This window comes from Peromyscus californicus, unplaced genomic scaffold (genome assembly GCF_007827085.1).
Source record: "Peromyscus californicus insignis strain IS unplaced genomic scaffold, ASM782708v3 Scaffold_22__1_contigs__length_63687245, whole genome shotgun sequence".
NCBI classification, from domain to species: Eukaryota; Metazoa; Chordata; class Mammalia; order Rodentia; family Cricetidae; genus Peromyscus; species Peromyscus californicus.
Window position 1 is genome coordinate 15,650,844 of NW_026294525.1, and position 16,416 is coordinate 15,667,259.

The window sequence follows — 16,416 nt, forward strand, 5'->3', positions numbered from 1 at the left end:
GACTAGATAGGTTAAATCAGTAGAGCAATTAAGAGAATTCAGACAAGTTAGAGATAAGGTAACATATAAGAACAGAAATTTGTTATATTGTTTACAAATATAAAGCATATAGGAACAGATCTATAAGAAAACATGAGTTTTTTTTAAGGAAATAAGCAATAACTTTCATTAAAATATATTCAAACAGACCCAAGCCAATGAAGAGGTATCTAATGTCCTTTGAATAGAAATTCTAAAGAGACTGCAGAACCTATAAACTAATTCTCAAATACACACGGGGTTTCCAGCACGCAGTTCAGTGCTACAGAGCTGGTCTTATGTAGGTTGCATCCCCTAAACCTCAAAAAATAAAATAAAATAAAATCCAGCAGTGAAAGGGTCATTTGTAGGTCGGACAGACATGAAGGAATGGCCTGGTTTTGGATCTCTATAGTACACGATATAACTAGACCAGATGAGGCCTCTCCATAGTTCATGATGAGATATAACTAGACTAGATCCACTGAAGGGAAATCCTGGAAAGAGACTTGCACACTTCTGGGAAAACAGATCCATCCCACCCTAAGTCAAAGATGGGAAACTTAAGACACAGTGTGGAGGCAATTACTTGGTAACACAAAGAAATAAAAGAATGAAATGAAATCTAGTCAATGTTCTACATGCCAAAACACATGGTTTATTCTACATGTAAACTTCTTGGGAATTAAGAGTGCAGATAATTGCTCAAGCATTACTGTGTGTGTTTTTCTGTGAGGATATTTTCTGATGACTTTGTATACATAGATCAGTAGACCTGGAGAAAAGTAGGATGGTATAATCTCCATAATTTGGCTGATCTCAACTCGCCAGAAGAGGATCTGAACACAAGCCAGACTGAGCTCTTCTAAGTCAAGGGGGACTTTCCAGCAGGCTGCCATCAGACTGGGCCTGCATACTCAGCTCTTCCTGGGGTTCCAGGTGGCTATGGAGATCCTGGATTCTGGACTTGCCAGGCTCTATGATCACATGACCCAATTCCTTATTACTCTCCATGTCCCACCACATAGCTACATACACAGTGACTTCTATTTTCTTGAGAGCTCTGATTACTGGAGTGCATTATAGGGTTAACTGTGAAAAGACCGTGTGGATTTAGGGGTGTAGGGATGCGAGTTCTTATACTGTGTCAAGAATGGCGAGCACACTGGAAGACAGGTTATCCATTTAAAATGCTGGTGGCGCAGCTGTGACTCTTCACTTGAATGCATTAGGAAATGCCCAGGGCATGGAGGAGGAACAGCCCGGGGTGTGTCTGTCAGGGTGCTTCCAGAGAGGATTAATGGAGGAGGGGAGACTCCTGGTGAACGTAGGCAGGGACATCCTATGGGCTGGGGCCCATGACTGACTGAAAAGGGAAATAGCACACAGCCAGAGAAGCACCAGCATCATCTCTGCTTCTCAACTGAGGGCTCGGAGCAATCATGCGCCTCATGTTCCCGTCGCCATTCCTGCCCCGCACTGATGACCCCTCTCCTGTTGGCTCAAATCACGAGCCCCAGCAAACCCTTCCTCCTTCCAGAAGCTTCTTGTCAGATATTCGGTCACAGCAATGAGAAAAATAAGCGTGTTAAAACTTATTTTTTAAGTTCAAAGGTCAGTTCAAAGGTCACAGGATTTTTCCACCGCACAAATAATGGATTGAAAGAGCCACCTCAGCTGAGTAAACACACACCAGGCAGCCTCGGCTATCTGTGCTACGGTGTCCAGAGGGAGCAGAAGTCATCCTGGATCAGAAAAGAGTAGAACAGAGCTGCTTCAAGTAAGATGCGAAGGCACTGGGGTGGGGAACGGGGAAGAAAATGGATGGAGGACTGAAAGATGAAGTTCATTTGCTACTCAATTACTGAAAACATTTCCGGGATTCAGACTATGCCAGGCCCCGGGGGCACAGTAATAAGACAGTTCCTGAGTGCAAGGAATTCAGAATCAGAGGAGAGAGACATTTATAAAACACTGTGAGGCCAGGTCCAGGGAAGGAATGCTTGGCTTTGCTGGCCTGTCCAGCCCTCCCCGATTACTGTCATTCATTCATGCAATACCTTGGTCTCTCAATGTTCCCCATGTGACTATGGGGGTATGTTCTCTTGGGTAGAGCTCGTGGGAGGTGGTAGAATCGTAGAAGCAGCTACCTAATGGGAGCCCTCAAAGGAGATGGGATTCCCATCCTCTCAAGATGCGAAGTGAGTGGTTTCGCTTTGTCCTGGGCTCCCAGACGGATGTATTGCTTAGCTATAGGCACAAATGCTGACCACATGATTGCAACTTAGAGAGATGTGAGTGAAAAATAAATCGTATCTCTTTCTCAGTTGATCATCAAGTATATGTTTGAGTAATAGGAAGCTGACTAAACGATCTGCATGGTCTGGGACCTCGTGGCAACCCCCTCTGCCACAGAACCATGACGTTAAGTAGGGAAGGAAGAGGCAGGAAGGAATAACTGGGAAGAAAACACAGCCTCACAACACAGCACAATGAAGTGCAGTATGACTGGAAATCATGTCGAACATTTTTAAAGCCTGGAGGCCTGGGAAAACCCTGGACTGTAAATTCTATGTCTGACCAGTTCCCTAAACAGAGGTATGATGTTCCCACCGCTGGACCTCCACACGTCTCCACAATTTCCTCCCTTATTTTATAAAGACTAAACCAGACCAGACGGACTCTAAACCTTTTAGCGGACCAAAACCCTTTGAGTTTAAACGTAGGAATGGTAGAGGAGGAAGAGAGTATTTCAAATGATACATACACACATATTTTATTTTTTGAAAGTAGAAGCTGGTCTAGAGATTCAAAGTCTAAAGTGGAGGACCGACGGCAAGAACTGGAATTTTAAGCATCATCAGAATTATTGAGGATTCATAATGTGTGTCTTTACAAATTCATAATGTGTGTCTTTACAAATTTTTCATTGGGATGATGATGCAACTTGAGGTCAAATGAAGTGCTTCAGCGTCTGGTACTGAGCTGGAGCTTAGAATGTGTGTGGCACCCACTGGCCCTCGCTCTGCATGGGGACACAGCAGGTAGTTGGACTGGCATTCCTGGCTTCAGATCTGACTTGCTGCTGGCCACTGTCTCTAAACCCAGCAAACCTTGGTTTCCTCAGCTATAAAAAGGGATGAAAAATAGCTGATGACCATTCTTGACTGTGAGTTTTGTGAACATAGTACTCTAATTAAGAAATTAGGTTTGATGGCTTGTCTTTCATAGCCACATGCTGTAATGATATCAGATGGGAACATAATGAAGCTTCAAATAATAATTTTCCCACTTGGAAACTTCTAAAGTGAAAAACCAAATGAAATAAAACACATATATACCTCTTTTGTACATTTCAAAGATAGGTATTAAAAATCTTCACATATAGTAAAATAAATTGCTAGGTGTGGTGGCACATTCATTTAACGCCAGCAGTGGGGAGACAGGGGCAAGCGGTTCTCTTAAGTTCTATGCCAGCTGGTCTACAGAGTGAGTTCTGGGCTAGCTAGGACTAAATAGTGAGACCTTGTTAAAAAAAAAAAAGGCAGATTTTGTGTTTTTCAAACAGGGCTCCTTAGAAAATTGCAGTGAGGTACAAGAGTCACAAGGCAACATCACCATCCGCAGAGACGGAGGGAAAGAGGTTTTAGGTGGAACCTGATAATCCATAATATCCTTGTGCCAAAAGAGTATCTGGCGAGGCATAGCAAACATCTGTCAGAGCCGTCATGCCAATCCCAGTGGTCCTCATTGAGGACTGAGCGCCTCTACCCTCCCGATCCAGTGCACACACCTACAGAAGCTTGGCTCGTGTATCAGGGATGACTCTTACGACTCAAAAGTGGTTCTGTGGTGCAGTTTAGAAGTCATGTGTGGGTATCGCAAGTCGCTGGCCTGAATGAACTCACTCCACGTGCTCTATGAGGTGAACTTAAAGGAAGGGAGTTGACTTCACAGACAATTGGAAACATCTAGCACATACTATGTCTCAAATACAAAGTCACATTGGTTCTACTGGTTCAGACAGGTTCTCCTCTGAGCCTTGGTTGGTTTTGAACCTGTGGCAATCCTCCTGTCTCAGTCTCCTGGGTGCTTGGATTACAGATGTGAACTTTAAAAAAAAAAAAAAAACTTTAAAAAAATTATTTCATGTGTCTGAGTGTTTGGCCTACATGTATATGTGTATACCATATGTATGCCTGATGTTCAAGAAGATCAGAAGAGGGCATCGGATCCCCTGGGACTGGAGTTACAGACAGTTGTGAGCCACCATGTGGGTGCTGGGAATTGAACCCAGGTCCTCTGCAAGAGAAGCAAGTGTTCTTACCCACTGAGCCAATTCTCATTTTTTTTTATTATTTATGTGTATGTGTGTATGCAACCTGGGTGTGTTTATGAGCACTATGCGTGTGCAGGTGCCCATGGAATCCAGACCAGGGCACTGGATCCTTTGGAACTGGAGTTATAGGCAATTGAGAGCCACCAGATGTAGGTGCTCAGAGCTGAACCCAGGTCCTCTTAAGAGCAGCAAGTGCTCTTAACCACTGAATCATCTCTCCATCCCGGTTTTTTTTTTTGTTTGTTTGTTTTGTTTTTTCGAGACAGGGTTTCTCTGTGTAGTTTTGGTGCCTGTCCTGGATCTCGCTCTGTAAACCAGGCTGGCCTCGAACTCACAGAGATCCGCCTGGCTCTGCCTCTCGAGTGCTGGGATTAAAGGCGTGCGCCGCCGCTGCCGCCCCCCAGCCTTTTTTTTTTTTTTTTTTTTTTTTGGCTAGGAATAAAAGCAATCACTTACATTCGGCCCACCTCCATGCATCTTCAGAGCTCGAACGGTGGCCACCAGCACAACCACGTTGGGTACCAGGCCGGAAGCTCGGCACTTGATGTTGAAGAATTTCTCCATCCCAATATCAGCCCCAAAGCCAGCTTCAGTCACTGCAGAGAAACAAGCAGGAAATAAGCTGGTGTGTGAAAGCAGAAGCGGCTGCTGGAAATCAATGCTTAACTACAAGGCAAGCGCTCACAGTGGCCCCTACTCCCGCCTTACCGAGGCTACCTAACCTGACACCTCTCTCACAATGGAAGATGCTCAACCTCATTGCACAAGGCAGGTCTCTACCCTGTTGGACTCAACAGGCTACAGAGAGGCCAAGAGCTGTCTTCCCAGTACTCTGACTCAAACCAAAGCTTTTCTCAACATAGATGAGATTTTCAGCTTCGTGATCAGGTCCCAAACTTTATCAAGGGGGCAAATTTTATCAGAGGGGTGGCTGATCATTTCTATTGATGAGCAAAATTCAAGCTGGAGGCATGGCTTAAGGCTACTGATCACCAGACCTGACAAAAGACAGCAGCTGAATTCCAGAATCACAGAGGTACTCAATTCTACAGACTACTTCCAAGTTGATAGAAATGTTACTGTGGGGGCTGGGGAGAGGGCTCAGTGGGTTGGAGAACTTGTTACACAGGCATCTGAACTGAGTTTGAATTTCCACACCCATGAAGAAAGCTTGGTGTAGCTGTGTGCACCTGTAACCTTAGTACTGTTGGGGGCAGAGACAGGAGGATTTCTGGGACTCACTGGTTACCAGCCTAGCTCTAGGGTCATTGAGAGACCCCGACTCAAGGAAAGAAGGTAGAAAGTGATGGAATAGGATATCCTAAGTCTTCCTCTGGCCTCTGTGTTCACATGAGCACATGTACACACATATGTATACCTATATAACCCCCTCCCCCCCAAAAAAAGACATATTGTGGCATTTGTAGAGGTGGCAGATAGAACATGAGTATTGTTTTCCAAAACCATGACAGATACCGGGCCATTAGGTTGTCTTCCTACCCAAGGGTGCTGGGGGAGGAACTTTCTGTACACTGTGAATGTATGTTGTGCTCAGTGGTTGATAATAAAAGCTGATTTAGCCTATAGCCAGGCAGAATAAGGCTGGGCGGGAGATCCAAACAAAGATACAGGGAGAAGAAGGGCGGAGTCAGGAGTCGCCAGCCAGGTGCAGAGGAAGCAGGATGAGAATGCTGTACCGAGAAAAGGTACCAAGGCACATGGCTAAACACAGATAAGAATTATGGATTAATTTAAGTGTAAGAGTCAGTAGTAATAAGCCTGAGCTACTGGCCAAACATTTATAAGTAATATTAAGCCTTCGAGTCAATTATTTGGAAGTGGCTGCAGGCTGGGGAGAGGCAGAGAAAAGCCTCTGGTGTTCAGTGTGTATGACCCATGGACCAAGAGCAATGGCATCATTTAAGAGTTTGTTAAAAAGGTGGAACACTGGGCCCATGAGATCTACTTAACCAGAACCAGAATTTAAAATAACAAATTGTACGTATGGGTGTTCTGCCTGCTTATATATCTGCACCATTTGTGTGCCTGGTATCTGCAGAGGTCAGAGGAGACCATGGATCTCCTGTTACAAACAGTTATAAGCCACATGGGTTCTGGAAATCAAACCCAGCCCTCTAGAAGAACAGCCAGTGCCCTTAACCTCTGAGCCATCTCTCCAGCCCCACCAGAATCAGTATTTTTAAAAAGACACTCATGTGCAATGGTTATTGATTACCACTTGGGAAGAGACTACAGATGTAAAAAAATTGTTGAATATGCACCCACCCACTGACATGATGACTAAGGCCATAATTAGTGGTACAGATAGGAAGTAGACGTAAACGGATATGCTATAGTTTATATAAAACTATTTAAGGGCCGAGGTTGAAGTACAATGCTTGCCTTGCCTGAGTGAATTCCCGACTTCAAATTCTTGGCAGCACCAAAACAGGCGAAAAGTGAACAAATGATATTTTGCTCTAGTATTCATGGGATACAGAAATTTTAATAAGAACCTAGGGAAATAAATTTTCTTCAGATGCAAAAGTAAACTCTAAATACACTTAATTCATATTTTTCCTCTTTAGCATTCATGTACCTATTTTTTTTTAACAGAATACACAGGATTTTGTAGTCTCCTTTAACTTAAAAGCATAATTTTATTTCTGTATTACAAACTTTCAGAATTCATGATTATAAAAACAGCAGCTTGTAACTTTGTTAACTGATGTGTCAGAATTTGGAAGTCTGTTCCCTCTGTGTTTGAACGTTTGGGCAGTCTCCAGCATGCACAACGACACATTGAAATCATGCCACACATGAGCTCCAATCTCTTTCAAAGTATATTCCTGGAATAAATTTCCAAGGGTGAGGTGACAGGTCAAGGACATAAAGCATCTTTTATGACCGCTGATATACATTTTATTAAATTTTATGTTTTAGAATTAATGTTTTAGGTTACTATAGCGAAGAATAGGTTTCATGGCATTTTTCTCATTTCTTCCCCTCCCCCATCGCCTGCCCTCCCCCACTCCCTGATTTTTATTATGTCCTCTTTGCATAGATTTATAGCAGAACAAAGGACATTCCTTCTTCACATGGCAGATGAGACCACGCTCATGGTTCCATCGGCAGTGGTCGAAATAGAGATGACTCCTTCCCCCAGCAAGGAGGCCCTGAGGGGCAATTGCATGAAGGAGCTATGAAGATAAAGCTTAAGATGCAAAGGAGATCCTGGGACGTGGGAGACGCAAGGACTGCAGAGAAAAGGGGAAACTGAGCTAAGAAGAATATTTATCTTTCCCTGCTTCCTGACTGTGGATGACGTCACCCACTTCCGCTAACCACCCTCCCCTGCCACGACAAACTCCCTCAAACTGGGAGCCAAACTGAACCCTTTTTTCTTTAAGTTGCTTTTTTCAGTGTTTTAGCACAGCAGTATGAAAAGTAATTAATGCAAAGACCAAACCCTTCAACACTTCCTCACAGATACAGAGGACGAACGCATTCCTTTTACAGTCTTTTCCCTTCTTAGCCCTAGTGATTCTGTCTTAACTCTCAGTGTGGTCCCCACATTCTCCTCCGCTCACAGGTTCTAGGGAAAAAAAAAATCTGAGGACCTTCTTCACCTGAGCTGTGAGGGCTTGCTCATGCAAGCCATCCCTACTCCGTCCCCCTCCGCACGCCAGGGCAGGGAGGATTCTCAGTTGGTCTAGTGCTTGCATAAACATAGGGGCATGAGTTTGATTCCCAGAACCCATGTTATAAAACGTCAGGCATGGCAGTTCATGCTTATAATCCCAGCACTGGGCAGGTAGAGACAGATGGATCCCTGGGACTGGATAGGCAGCCAGCTTAACCTTAACGGGTGAGTTTTAGGCCTATGAGAAAGTGTCTCCAAAAAGAAAAAAGAGGTGGGTGACATTCTGAGGACTGACACTGAGGTCGTCCTCTGGCCTGCATCCACGTGCACACAAAGATGTGCATGTGCAGTGAGCGTGCGCACACAGACACCCACACCTCATTCTGCAGCAGCAGCAAGCTATCCAGCTTCCTACAGAGATGCTCTTCTTTTCCCACCTGGACAATTCCTTTCTTTCCTCTCCTCTCCTTGAACCCAGTGTCTAAACCCCAGCTCAGTGGCTCGTCTCCTAGAAGCTTGTTTGGATCTCAGGCGGGGGAGTTTTCCTTCTTCTTGTCCTCTGGGGCATTTTCTACCTCAGCTATTGTCTCTCTCCTCCTGACCCTCCACTCCTGAGATCTGCATTCTCCTCAGCCCACCCGGTCAACTACATGCAGCATCCTCATGTATATATGCACTCTGCTGCTTCCTCCTTAGAGACCAGGGACACTCACTGCCTGATTTACACCTTGACGTTCCAATATCTAACATAGTCCCTAACGCATAAAAGGGCATACACGAACGGCGTGGGACTCAACAGCCAATGGGAAGGTCACAATTCAACAAAGACGGATGGATGCATTAAAAATAGGAAGAAAAATGCATCAGTTCTATCTGTTCTCTCTTTTTTTCTTATAAAACTCAGTTTTGATTTTTTTTTTTTAAATCAAAGATGCAGTGGTGTAAATACCACACCTATCCGACAGTGAATGATACGATCATCTCAAATGTCTACACAGACAAATTCAGCTCCATCTTGTATTTTATTTAACACACAAACTGGAAATAAACAAAAACGTGGTGGAAAAGGGCACTTCAGTCAGGGGGAGGAAACGGACTGTGGCTGTGGAGGTCCCGGGCACTCCAGCTGCCAAAGGACGTACAGGAAACAGGAGAAAGAGGCAGATTCCCAGGCTTTGAAAACTGCTGTTTTCGGAGCATGTGATCACATTTAGGTTGTTTATTTCCACACACTGCAGGACACCGAGGAGAAGGGAGACGCGGGGCTGATGGGTGAGCACTGTTTGCTATGGAAGGAAGCGCTTTCCCACCGCATTACCAGGGACTAACTTGGAGACTGACAGACACTGCGAGGTTCAGCCTTAGCCCCGCAGAGCCTTGATAAGAAGCCTGGACTTGTGTGACAGGACAAGGTTTCATTTCCTCAGGACTTCCGGGGAATCACCGACAAGTCAAACCTCCCCGGTGACCTAGAATCAGCTATTTATTCTCTTATCTTATTTGCTGTCCCTAATAAATTTTTTGAGAGCCAAGCCAAAGAAATTATCTCACATTGAATTTAACAGACATATTTCTTAAATCATGAAGCAAGTCCACTTAGCATGACTTGGCTTTCCTGAAAAGCATGGAATGTAGGTTTCAAAAGGCTGCCTACTTAAAAAAAGGCTTGTGATAAAAAATATGTGTGCAAGCAGCAGCCACTATTTGTCTTGGCAATCTCTCTTCTTTTTGTTACAGCTCTTTCAGTTACAGCGTGAATGGAAACAGGAAATGCTGACGGGGAGGCTCATCGAGGAAGCACAGAAGTCATCCTGCAGGATGGCTTGACTCAAAACCTACAAAAACTTCAAAACACACAAACTGCTCAGAAAGGGGGGCAGGGGGAGGGCAGGTCGTTGGGTCCAAGCTAGAAGGGTCTCACAAAACAGAGCTCTGGGTGCGGACGGAAGTGGAAGCCTAGGCGGCTGGCTTGGGTATGACAATCCCGCAGAGCACCCGGAGTCCTGGAGTTAAAAACTACGGAGCAGGAGTGACCAGGACAGCCACAAAAATGCTACACTGCCCACAACAGGAGGCAAGCCATGGGCTCTCCACAAACACAACCCCCCACCCCGAGGGAGGGAGTCTGTATTTGCCAGGTGTCCCTATGACATCTCTGGTTCCTTGCACACTTCGAAGAAAGTGCTGGTGACAGTTAAGGCCCGGATTTCAAAGTAAACACCCATCTTTATTAAGATGACCTCTTTCTAGAGAAATCCTGTCAAAGACAGGTTCATATGAGTCTAGAACTGTGGGGCATTTTAGGGATGACAGTCTCTAACCACTTGGCTCTTCAGCCTAAGGCAATTTACCTCTCGGAGATCGGGTCAAGGGACCCACTGGTGGTGTCCAAGTTCCTCTATTGCCCAATCAGGAGCTGTGCCCATTTTACTACATGCTCTGCTCTCCACCCTTCTAGGACAGAGCACTTCCCGTTAAACACATACATCACAGATTTTAGGAAAAAACTGCCATTTCTTCTCCCTGGACAACCAAAACCTCTGCTACCCTGTGGTATATCTATGCAATTGCCTGAGACATCCTCTGCTGTGGATATCGCTCTGTATAAATAAAATGCTGATTGGCCAGTAGCCAGGCAGGAAGTATAGTGTAGGCAGGATAAGGAGAGAGGAGAATTCTGGGAGGTGGAAGGCTGAGGCAGAGAGACGCTGCCAGCCGTCGCCACCATGAGAAGATGTAAAGTACCGGTAAGCCACAAGCCATGTGGCAACTTATAGATTGATAGAAATGGGTTAATTTCAGATATAAGATCTAGATAGCAAGAAGCCTGAGCCACATGGCCATACAGTTTATAAATAATGTAAGCATCTGTGTGTTTATTTGGATCTGAGTGACTGCAGGCCCGGGCGGGACTGGAGATAACTGAGTGACTGCAGGCCCAGGCGGGACTGGAGATAACTCCAGCTACAATCCTCATTTAGTGAGGCAACGGAGTCCACAACTGGACTTTATTACTGTGATGAAGATAAATTAATTACCCAATGAATAACAGCATGACTTTGGCCTTCCTTCTTTTTTAAACTTCATAGTCTACATGAAAACATAGTCCATATATACAGTCCCTTCCCCCTCCCACCAAACTCCTTCCCAGCAAGTCTTCCTCCTTTCATCGCTTGCTATTATTTTTATTATCTGCTTTGGGGCCCACTGCATTTAGTTATGGTTGCTTGCACGAGCAAGGGTAACTGAGCTGTGGCTATACCATCCAGGAATATGACTACCTCCACAAAGTAATCATTAACCGCTTATAGTGCCCCTGGGTGGGGGGAGGCATCATGAGTCTCTGTCCCATTCATGATGGAATGTTGATGTGGCCTTTCCTTTTTGAAATTGCTTTTATACTTTTAGCCCTCTCTACCCCCCAACCCCGAGACAGACTCGTACTATGTAGCCCTGGCTGGCCTAAAACTCGCTATGTAGACAAAGCTGGCATCAAAGTCACAGAGATCCATCTGCCTCTGCCTCCCAAGGGCTGAGATTAAAGGCTTGCACCTGGCCTTAAAATTGCATTTACTTACTTGTATGCAGGTCAATCTGAACTCCACCCTGTCTCGTATTTATCTCTGGCTATTCTAACACCTTAACCTCTTTACCTATTCCTACAGCATTCACAGGCATCACAAACGATAAAACGTCATTGAGTTCTTCTTGAGTGGAATGATGCTGTTCTCTGCAACCCCCACCCCACTGGAGAGGGCACAGGGGAAACGTAGCAGTTTCTGAAGATATTTTTGGTCACTCCTGGCATCTAATTAACAGACACTGCTAGGCATCCTATAATGCACAACACTGCAGCCCGCTTCCAAAAATCAAAGACTGCTTCATCCCACTCCGGCAGCCGGCTATGGGTCAAGCAGAACAAAGGAGTGCTGGACTTCCTAGACACTCCCTCTGAGAATATTACAAATGCACCAGAGGCTAGACTACAAGATTGCACCAACTCATTATGCTAATCACCGTAACCTCATCCACTGAGATCCCAGAGTCTGAATTATCCAAATAAAAAAATCCCGCTCAGCCCAGCTTTGATGTATTGCATCAATAACGGGGTCAGTGCAACTTGGCAATTGGGGTCTAAAGTGACTCCTGACTTAATAGCATAAGGAGGAAGGAGGGGCCAGGGGAAGAAAACAGTCAGCATTGGAAGGCATAAGTGGTGGGGGTTGTCAGCCTTCTTGCTAAGGAGTGTAGACAGTGAGAGAAGGGGACTATTTTAAAACACCAGGCATGAGAAGATGGGGCCAAACGGACCATTTATTGAGCGTTTCCTCTTGACCCTTTGTTCTAGTTTTATTCCGTTGCTGTGATAACACGCTGACCAAACACAACTTGGGAAGAAAAGGATTTGTTTCAGCTTACAAACGCCACGTCACAATCCATCCGTGAGGGAAGTCAGAGCAGGGACTCAGGCAGGAACTGGAGCACAGGCCATGGAGGAATGGCGCTTTCTGGCTCAACCACTGCCTCTGCTCAGTGAGTTTTCTTATACAGCCCAGACTCACCTGCCTAAGAATGGTGTCGCCCATGGTGGGACGGACTCCTCCTGCATCAAGACGACGGGCACAGGCCAGTGTGATCTGGGTGCTTCCTTCCCCCTTTCCACGTGACCAACATAGCCCTCTGCTTAAAGCCTATGATGCTAATGATGGAGGGGTTCCAATAACTGTTCTCAATGTCACTCTGTTATGCAGTCTCTGCTATAATGTCCCTAATCCATACCACCTTGTTGATGCATCAGTCAACCAGGAAACATTTCTCTTGCTGAACTGCTTTCAATGAAGAAATCTAAATGCCTTTGTGCTTCAAGGGCATGTCATTCTTTGGGTTCAGAAATTTGTGTTCTCTTAGAGCAACTCATGTGGGGATTACCCATCACCTCTCCCAATTGCTAGTTGCCATGCCAACAGAGGTAGGACTTGGGCAGTGGAGGGCAGGGGAGACTTAAGGTCAATTAAGAAAGATTTTAGAGAGGCTGCTTCAGGGACCGGGTCGATCTGGACTTGGTTCCTGACACCAAGCACAGTCAGGCCACACAAACACACTGTGGTGGCCCTCCTCAGAACCAAGTGGTCTCCTGGGGCCACTCCCCCACTTGTCTGAGACCCCCCCAAGACTTGTCTCCCTAAACCAGACACCAGCTCTCTCACCACTGGTTGGAGGAGTGGGTAACTCGAATATCCTAGCTTAGATCGTCTGTACCAAATGTGCAGACAGGTTGGGAATAAGGAAACTGGTTTAGTTTTGAAATTCCCATTTTTGCTTCCCAACTGAGGAGACCCTCCTTCAATCGAGCCAGGTTTTCTTGGAGTTTCTCATACTCGAAGCACCCGAAGATTACCACCAGAACTGCGAATTGAATTTTCACCTTGTTTTTATCATGAAAGCACCCTTTGTTCCACAAGCACTCAGAAGATAAAAAGAAAAACCAGTATTGTCAGATTTCATAGCTACTTTATGACAGCGATAAATTTTCTGCGTGATGCATGCAACACACACATATAATATTCAATCTACTGCGTTCTCCATTATCCTTGGATATGAAATCGGATTTATGGACTGTTGAAGTTCTCACAGAACTAGTCATCACAACCTGCTCAGCATGGGCTGAGGTTAAAAAAAAAAAAATGTCTGCACAGGACAGATTTGGTCAATTCTCAAAATGAATTTTTATAAACACAGGGGGAAATGAAATTGGAGCTTCCATCCAGGCCAGACTTGACTTCCTCATGACAAATGAGAGACTGTAAGGGATGCGCACATAGGAAGAAGTCGGAGCCAGGCTTCACCCTGAAGCAGTACCGGTTATAGTTTCTGTGAGGAGCTAAAGGAAACATAGATGAGTCTTCACACAGGCCCCTTCTGCCTTGTGTAAACACAGTTATTCTTTGCAGCTGCCTGCAGATGAACTCGGGAAGAGTCAGTTCAAAGTCACCGAAGCACATGCGTTCTGAACTGTGGAGCTCAAGGTGGGCTAGCCTTTGAGGAGTTTTAGTTATTTTCTCAGTGGCTAGAAGGAGACTAAGTAAACCGGGATGAGTCATCAAACGAACCACAAGGGAGGCTCGGCATTATTGTTACAGCTTAAAAAACAACGACGACCTTGGCTCAGAATGTATTAATTGTGAGGCTCTTACTCATCTCAGGTCTATGAAATTTTACTAAAAACAAAATCCTTTCTGCTCTGGCGGTTTCGTTGATGTAATTCACGGTCCCTTGATTTTATTAAATGTAAGAGAGTTGAATTTCCATAGAGGACACACACACACACACACACAAATCAACTTACGGGGCACATATTTGGAGACTGAAGGAAGAGATCAGTAAAACCACAAATGAATGTTATTTTGAAGACCCTTCCCTCTTGCCCAATGGCCAGGTTTCCACACCCTGGGGAAGGTTGAAGTTGGAGCACAGAGGATGAGGAAGCTATTGGGGTGTACTCTGGGGAAGGGAAAGAGAACATTAACAACATGTAACGAGTTGACATGCCTTCAATCCCAACACTGGAGAGCCAGAGGCAAGACGCTCGGGAAGCTCAAGGCCTGCTAGGTCTCAGGGTGAGTTCTAGTCCAGTCTGAGCGACAGTGAGACTCAGTCTCAAAAAGCTAATGATAAATAAATAGGACACAGGGGCACTTGGGTAATGTGTGTGTGTGTGTGTGTGTGTGTGTGTGTGTTAAGGTTTTGAAAATTTAAAAGTATTAATGTACTTTGGAAGAAGGATTCAGAACTTACTCCCTACTCCCGGAGACTGCTTAGTTATAGTTAGTTACTCAGAACCATCACTAACCATCTTGTTTTGTAAACTGATTTCGGTCAAAGAGAAATTTAAATTTGGAATCAAATGTTTAGATAATAATTAAGTTATGCATTCTAATTATTTTTTTTTTTTTTTGAGACAGGGTCTTACTATGCAGCCCAGACTGGCTTGGAACTCACTCTAGTGACCAAGGTGGCCTTGAACTCACAGAGATGCATTTTCCTCTGCCTCCAGAGTGCTGAGATTACAGGGGTAGCCCACTGCACTCAATGTTCCAGGTTAGCTTTATTTCTCACATAAAAATCTATGCTCTGGATTGGGAGAGTTTGCCCTTTGGATGATTATATGGGGCAAAGCTGTCCTCTTGGAGCTTGTGAGAAGTGGGCCCTATGTCCACTCGCCTCCAGAGATGAATTCTGAAGCTGAGGGTGGTGGTATACACCCATAATTCTACACTCAGGGGGTAGAGGCAGGAAGATTGCCAGTCGAGCCAGCCTGGGCTCCACAGTGAGGCTGTGTCTTAGAATTAAAAAAAAAAATTCTGCCTGGCTTGGCTACTAACAAATATGTCTTAACACAATGGAAAAATGGGATAGAGCATTTTCTCTAAGAGGAGTTTGTGAAAACACACCTAGGGAAGAATAATGAAGGAATGTGGAGGCACACACATTTTATCATAAAGCCCCTGCAGAGAAAGGACAGAATCATAAAGCCAGGATAACTCGCTCTGACTCCTGAGAAACTTGGATCACAGCAAACAGACAGGCTTTCCATGAAAAAACTCCCCAGCAGTTAAAAAAGCTCATGCCACACTCTGGGGGGTCATCCACAAGTCCAGAGCTTAGAGATGCAGGATGGGAGAGCACACACACAGACGCTCCTCGTTTGTCCTGATACACGCAGACTAAGTTGAGAACATGTCAAGCTGAGAGTGCATTTCACGCCTCTAACCAGCTGAACATTCTAGCCTCACAGCCCATCACACTGCAGCCTATCAGCTGTTTCCTTGGTGATGGTGGGGCTGGCTGCCTAGTAGTATCAGGCTATTATCACCAGCCAAAAAAAGCGGAGATCCCAAATTTCCCAGGATGCTGTCCCCAGAATGTAGCTACTCTCCTACTATTGTGAAGTTTGTGTCAAACCGAGAGACAGGGGCCATCTGTACGTCTGCTACATTTTCAGAGCACAACACACAATATTGAATTCTATTTTGCCTGGGCACATATGTTCAAAATGTATGAGAACGCAATTGGGCAGGCCCCCGTGGTCCTAAGAGCTATGACTTGGGAAGGGGAGGACCAGAGTTAAGTGCCTAGAACACCTTCTGCTATTACAGCTCAAGGAAGCGGTCTGGTGTGCTTGGTGAAGGAGAAAAGAAGGAAATTTGGGTCTGTAATTTCAGAGGGTGTGGCTAATGCCCAGACCGGCTGCTGTATGCTGTCCGCAGAGCTTAATATAAATGTTAAGAGCAGTGTGTATGTGGGCTGGGTGCTTCAAGCTGCCCGCCAGGGGTGCTGATGGGTTTTGTGGGCAGCAGTTCACACTTGCATTTCCCCTGGGATGAGCAGTACAGATGTGGGCAGCAGCGGACCAGCT

General features: G+C 45.2%; 1 protein-coding gene across 3 annotated transcripts in view; it reads right to left on the reverse strand.

Annotated features, from left to right (window-relative positions):
- Mthfd1l (methylenetetrahydrofolate dehydrogenase (NADP+ dependent) 1 like) overlaps positions 1–16,416 on the reverse strand; it is a 189,627-nt gene that overhangs the window by 70,313 nt on the left and 102,898 nt on the right. For all 3 annotated transcript variants that reach the window (XR_008221180.1, XM_052750965.1, XM_052750966.1), the window contains one exon: positions 4,814–4,953. Coding sequence is in view for 2 of the 3 variants with exons in the window: in XM_052750965.1 (XP_052606925.1) it covers positions 4,814–4,953 (140 nt within the window). In the remaining variant the exon portion in view is untranslated. The remainder of the gene's footprint in view (positions 1–4,813; positions 4,954–16,416) is intronic.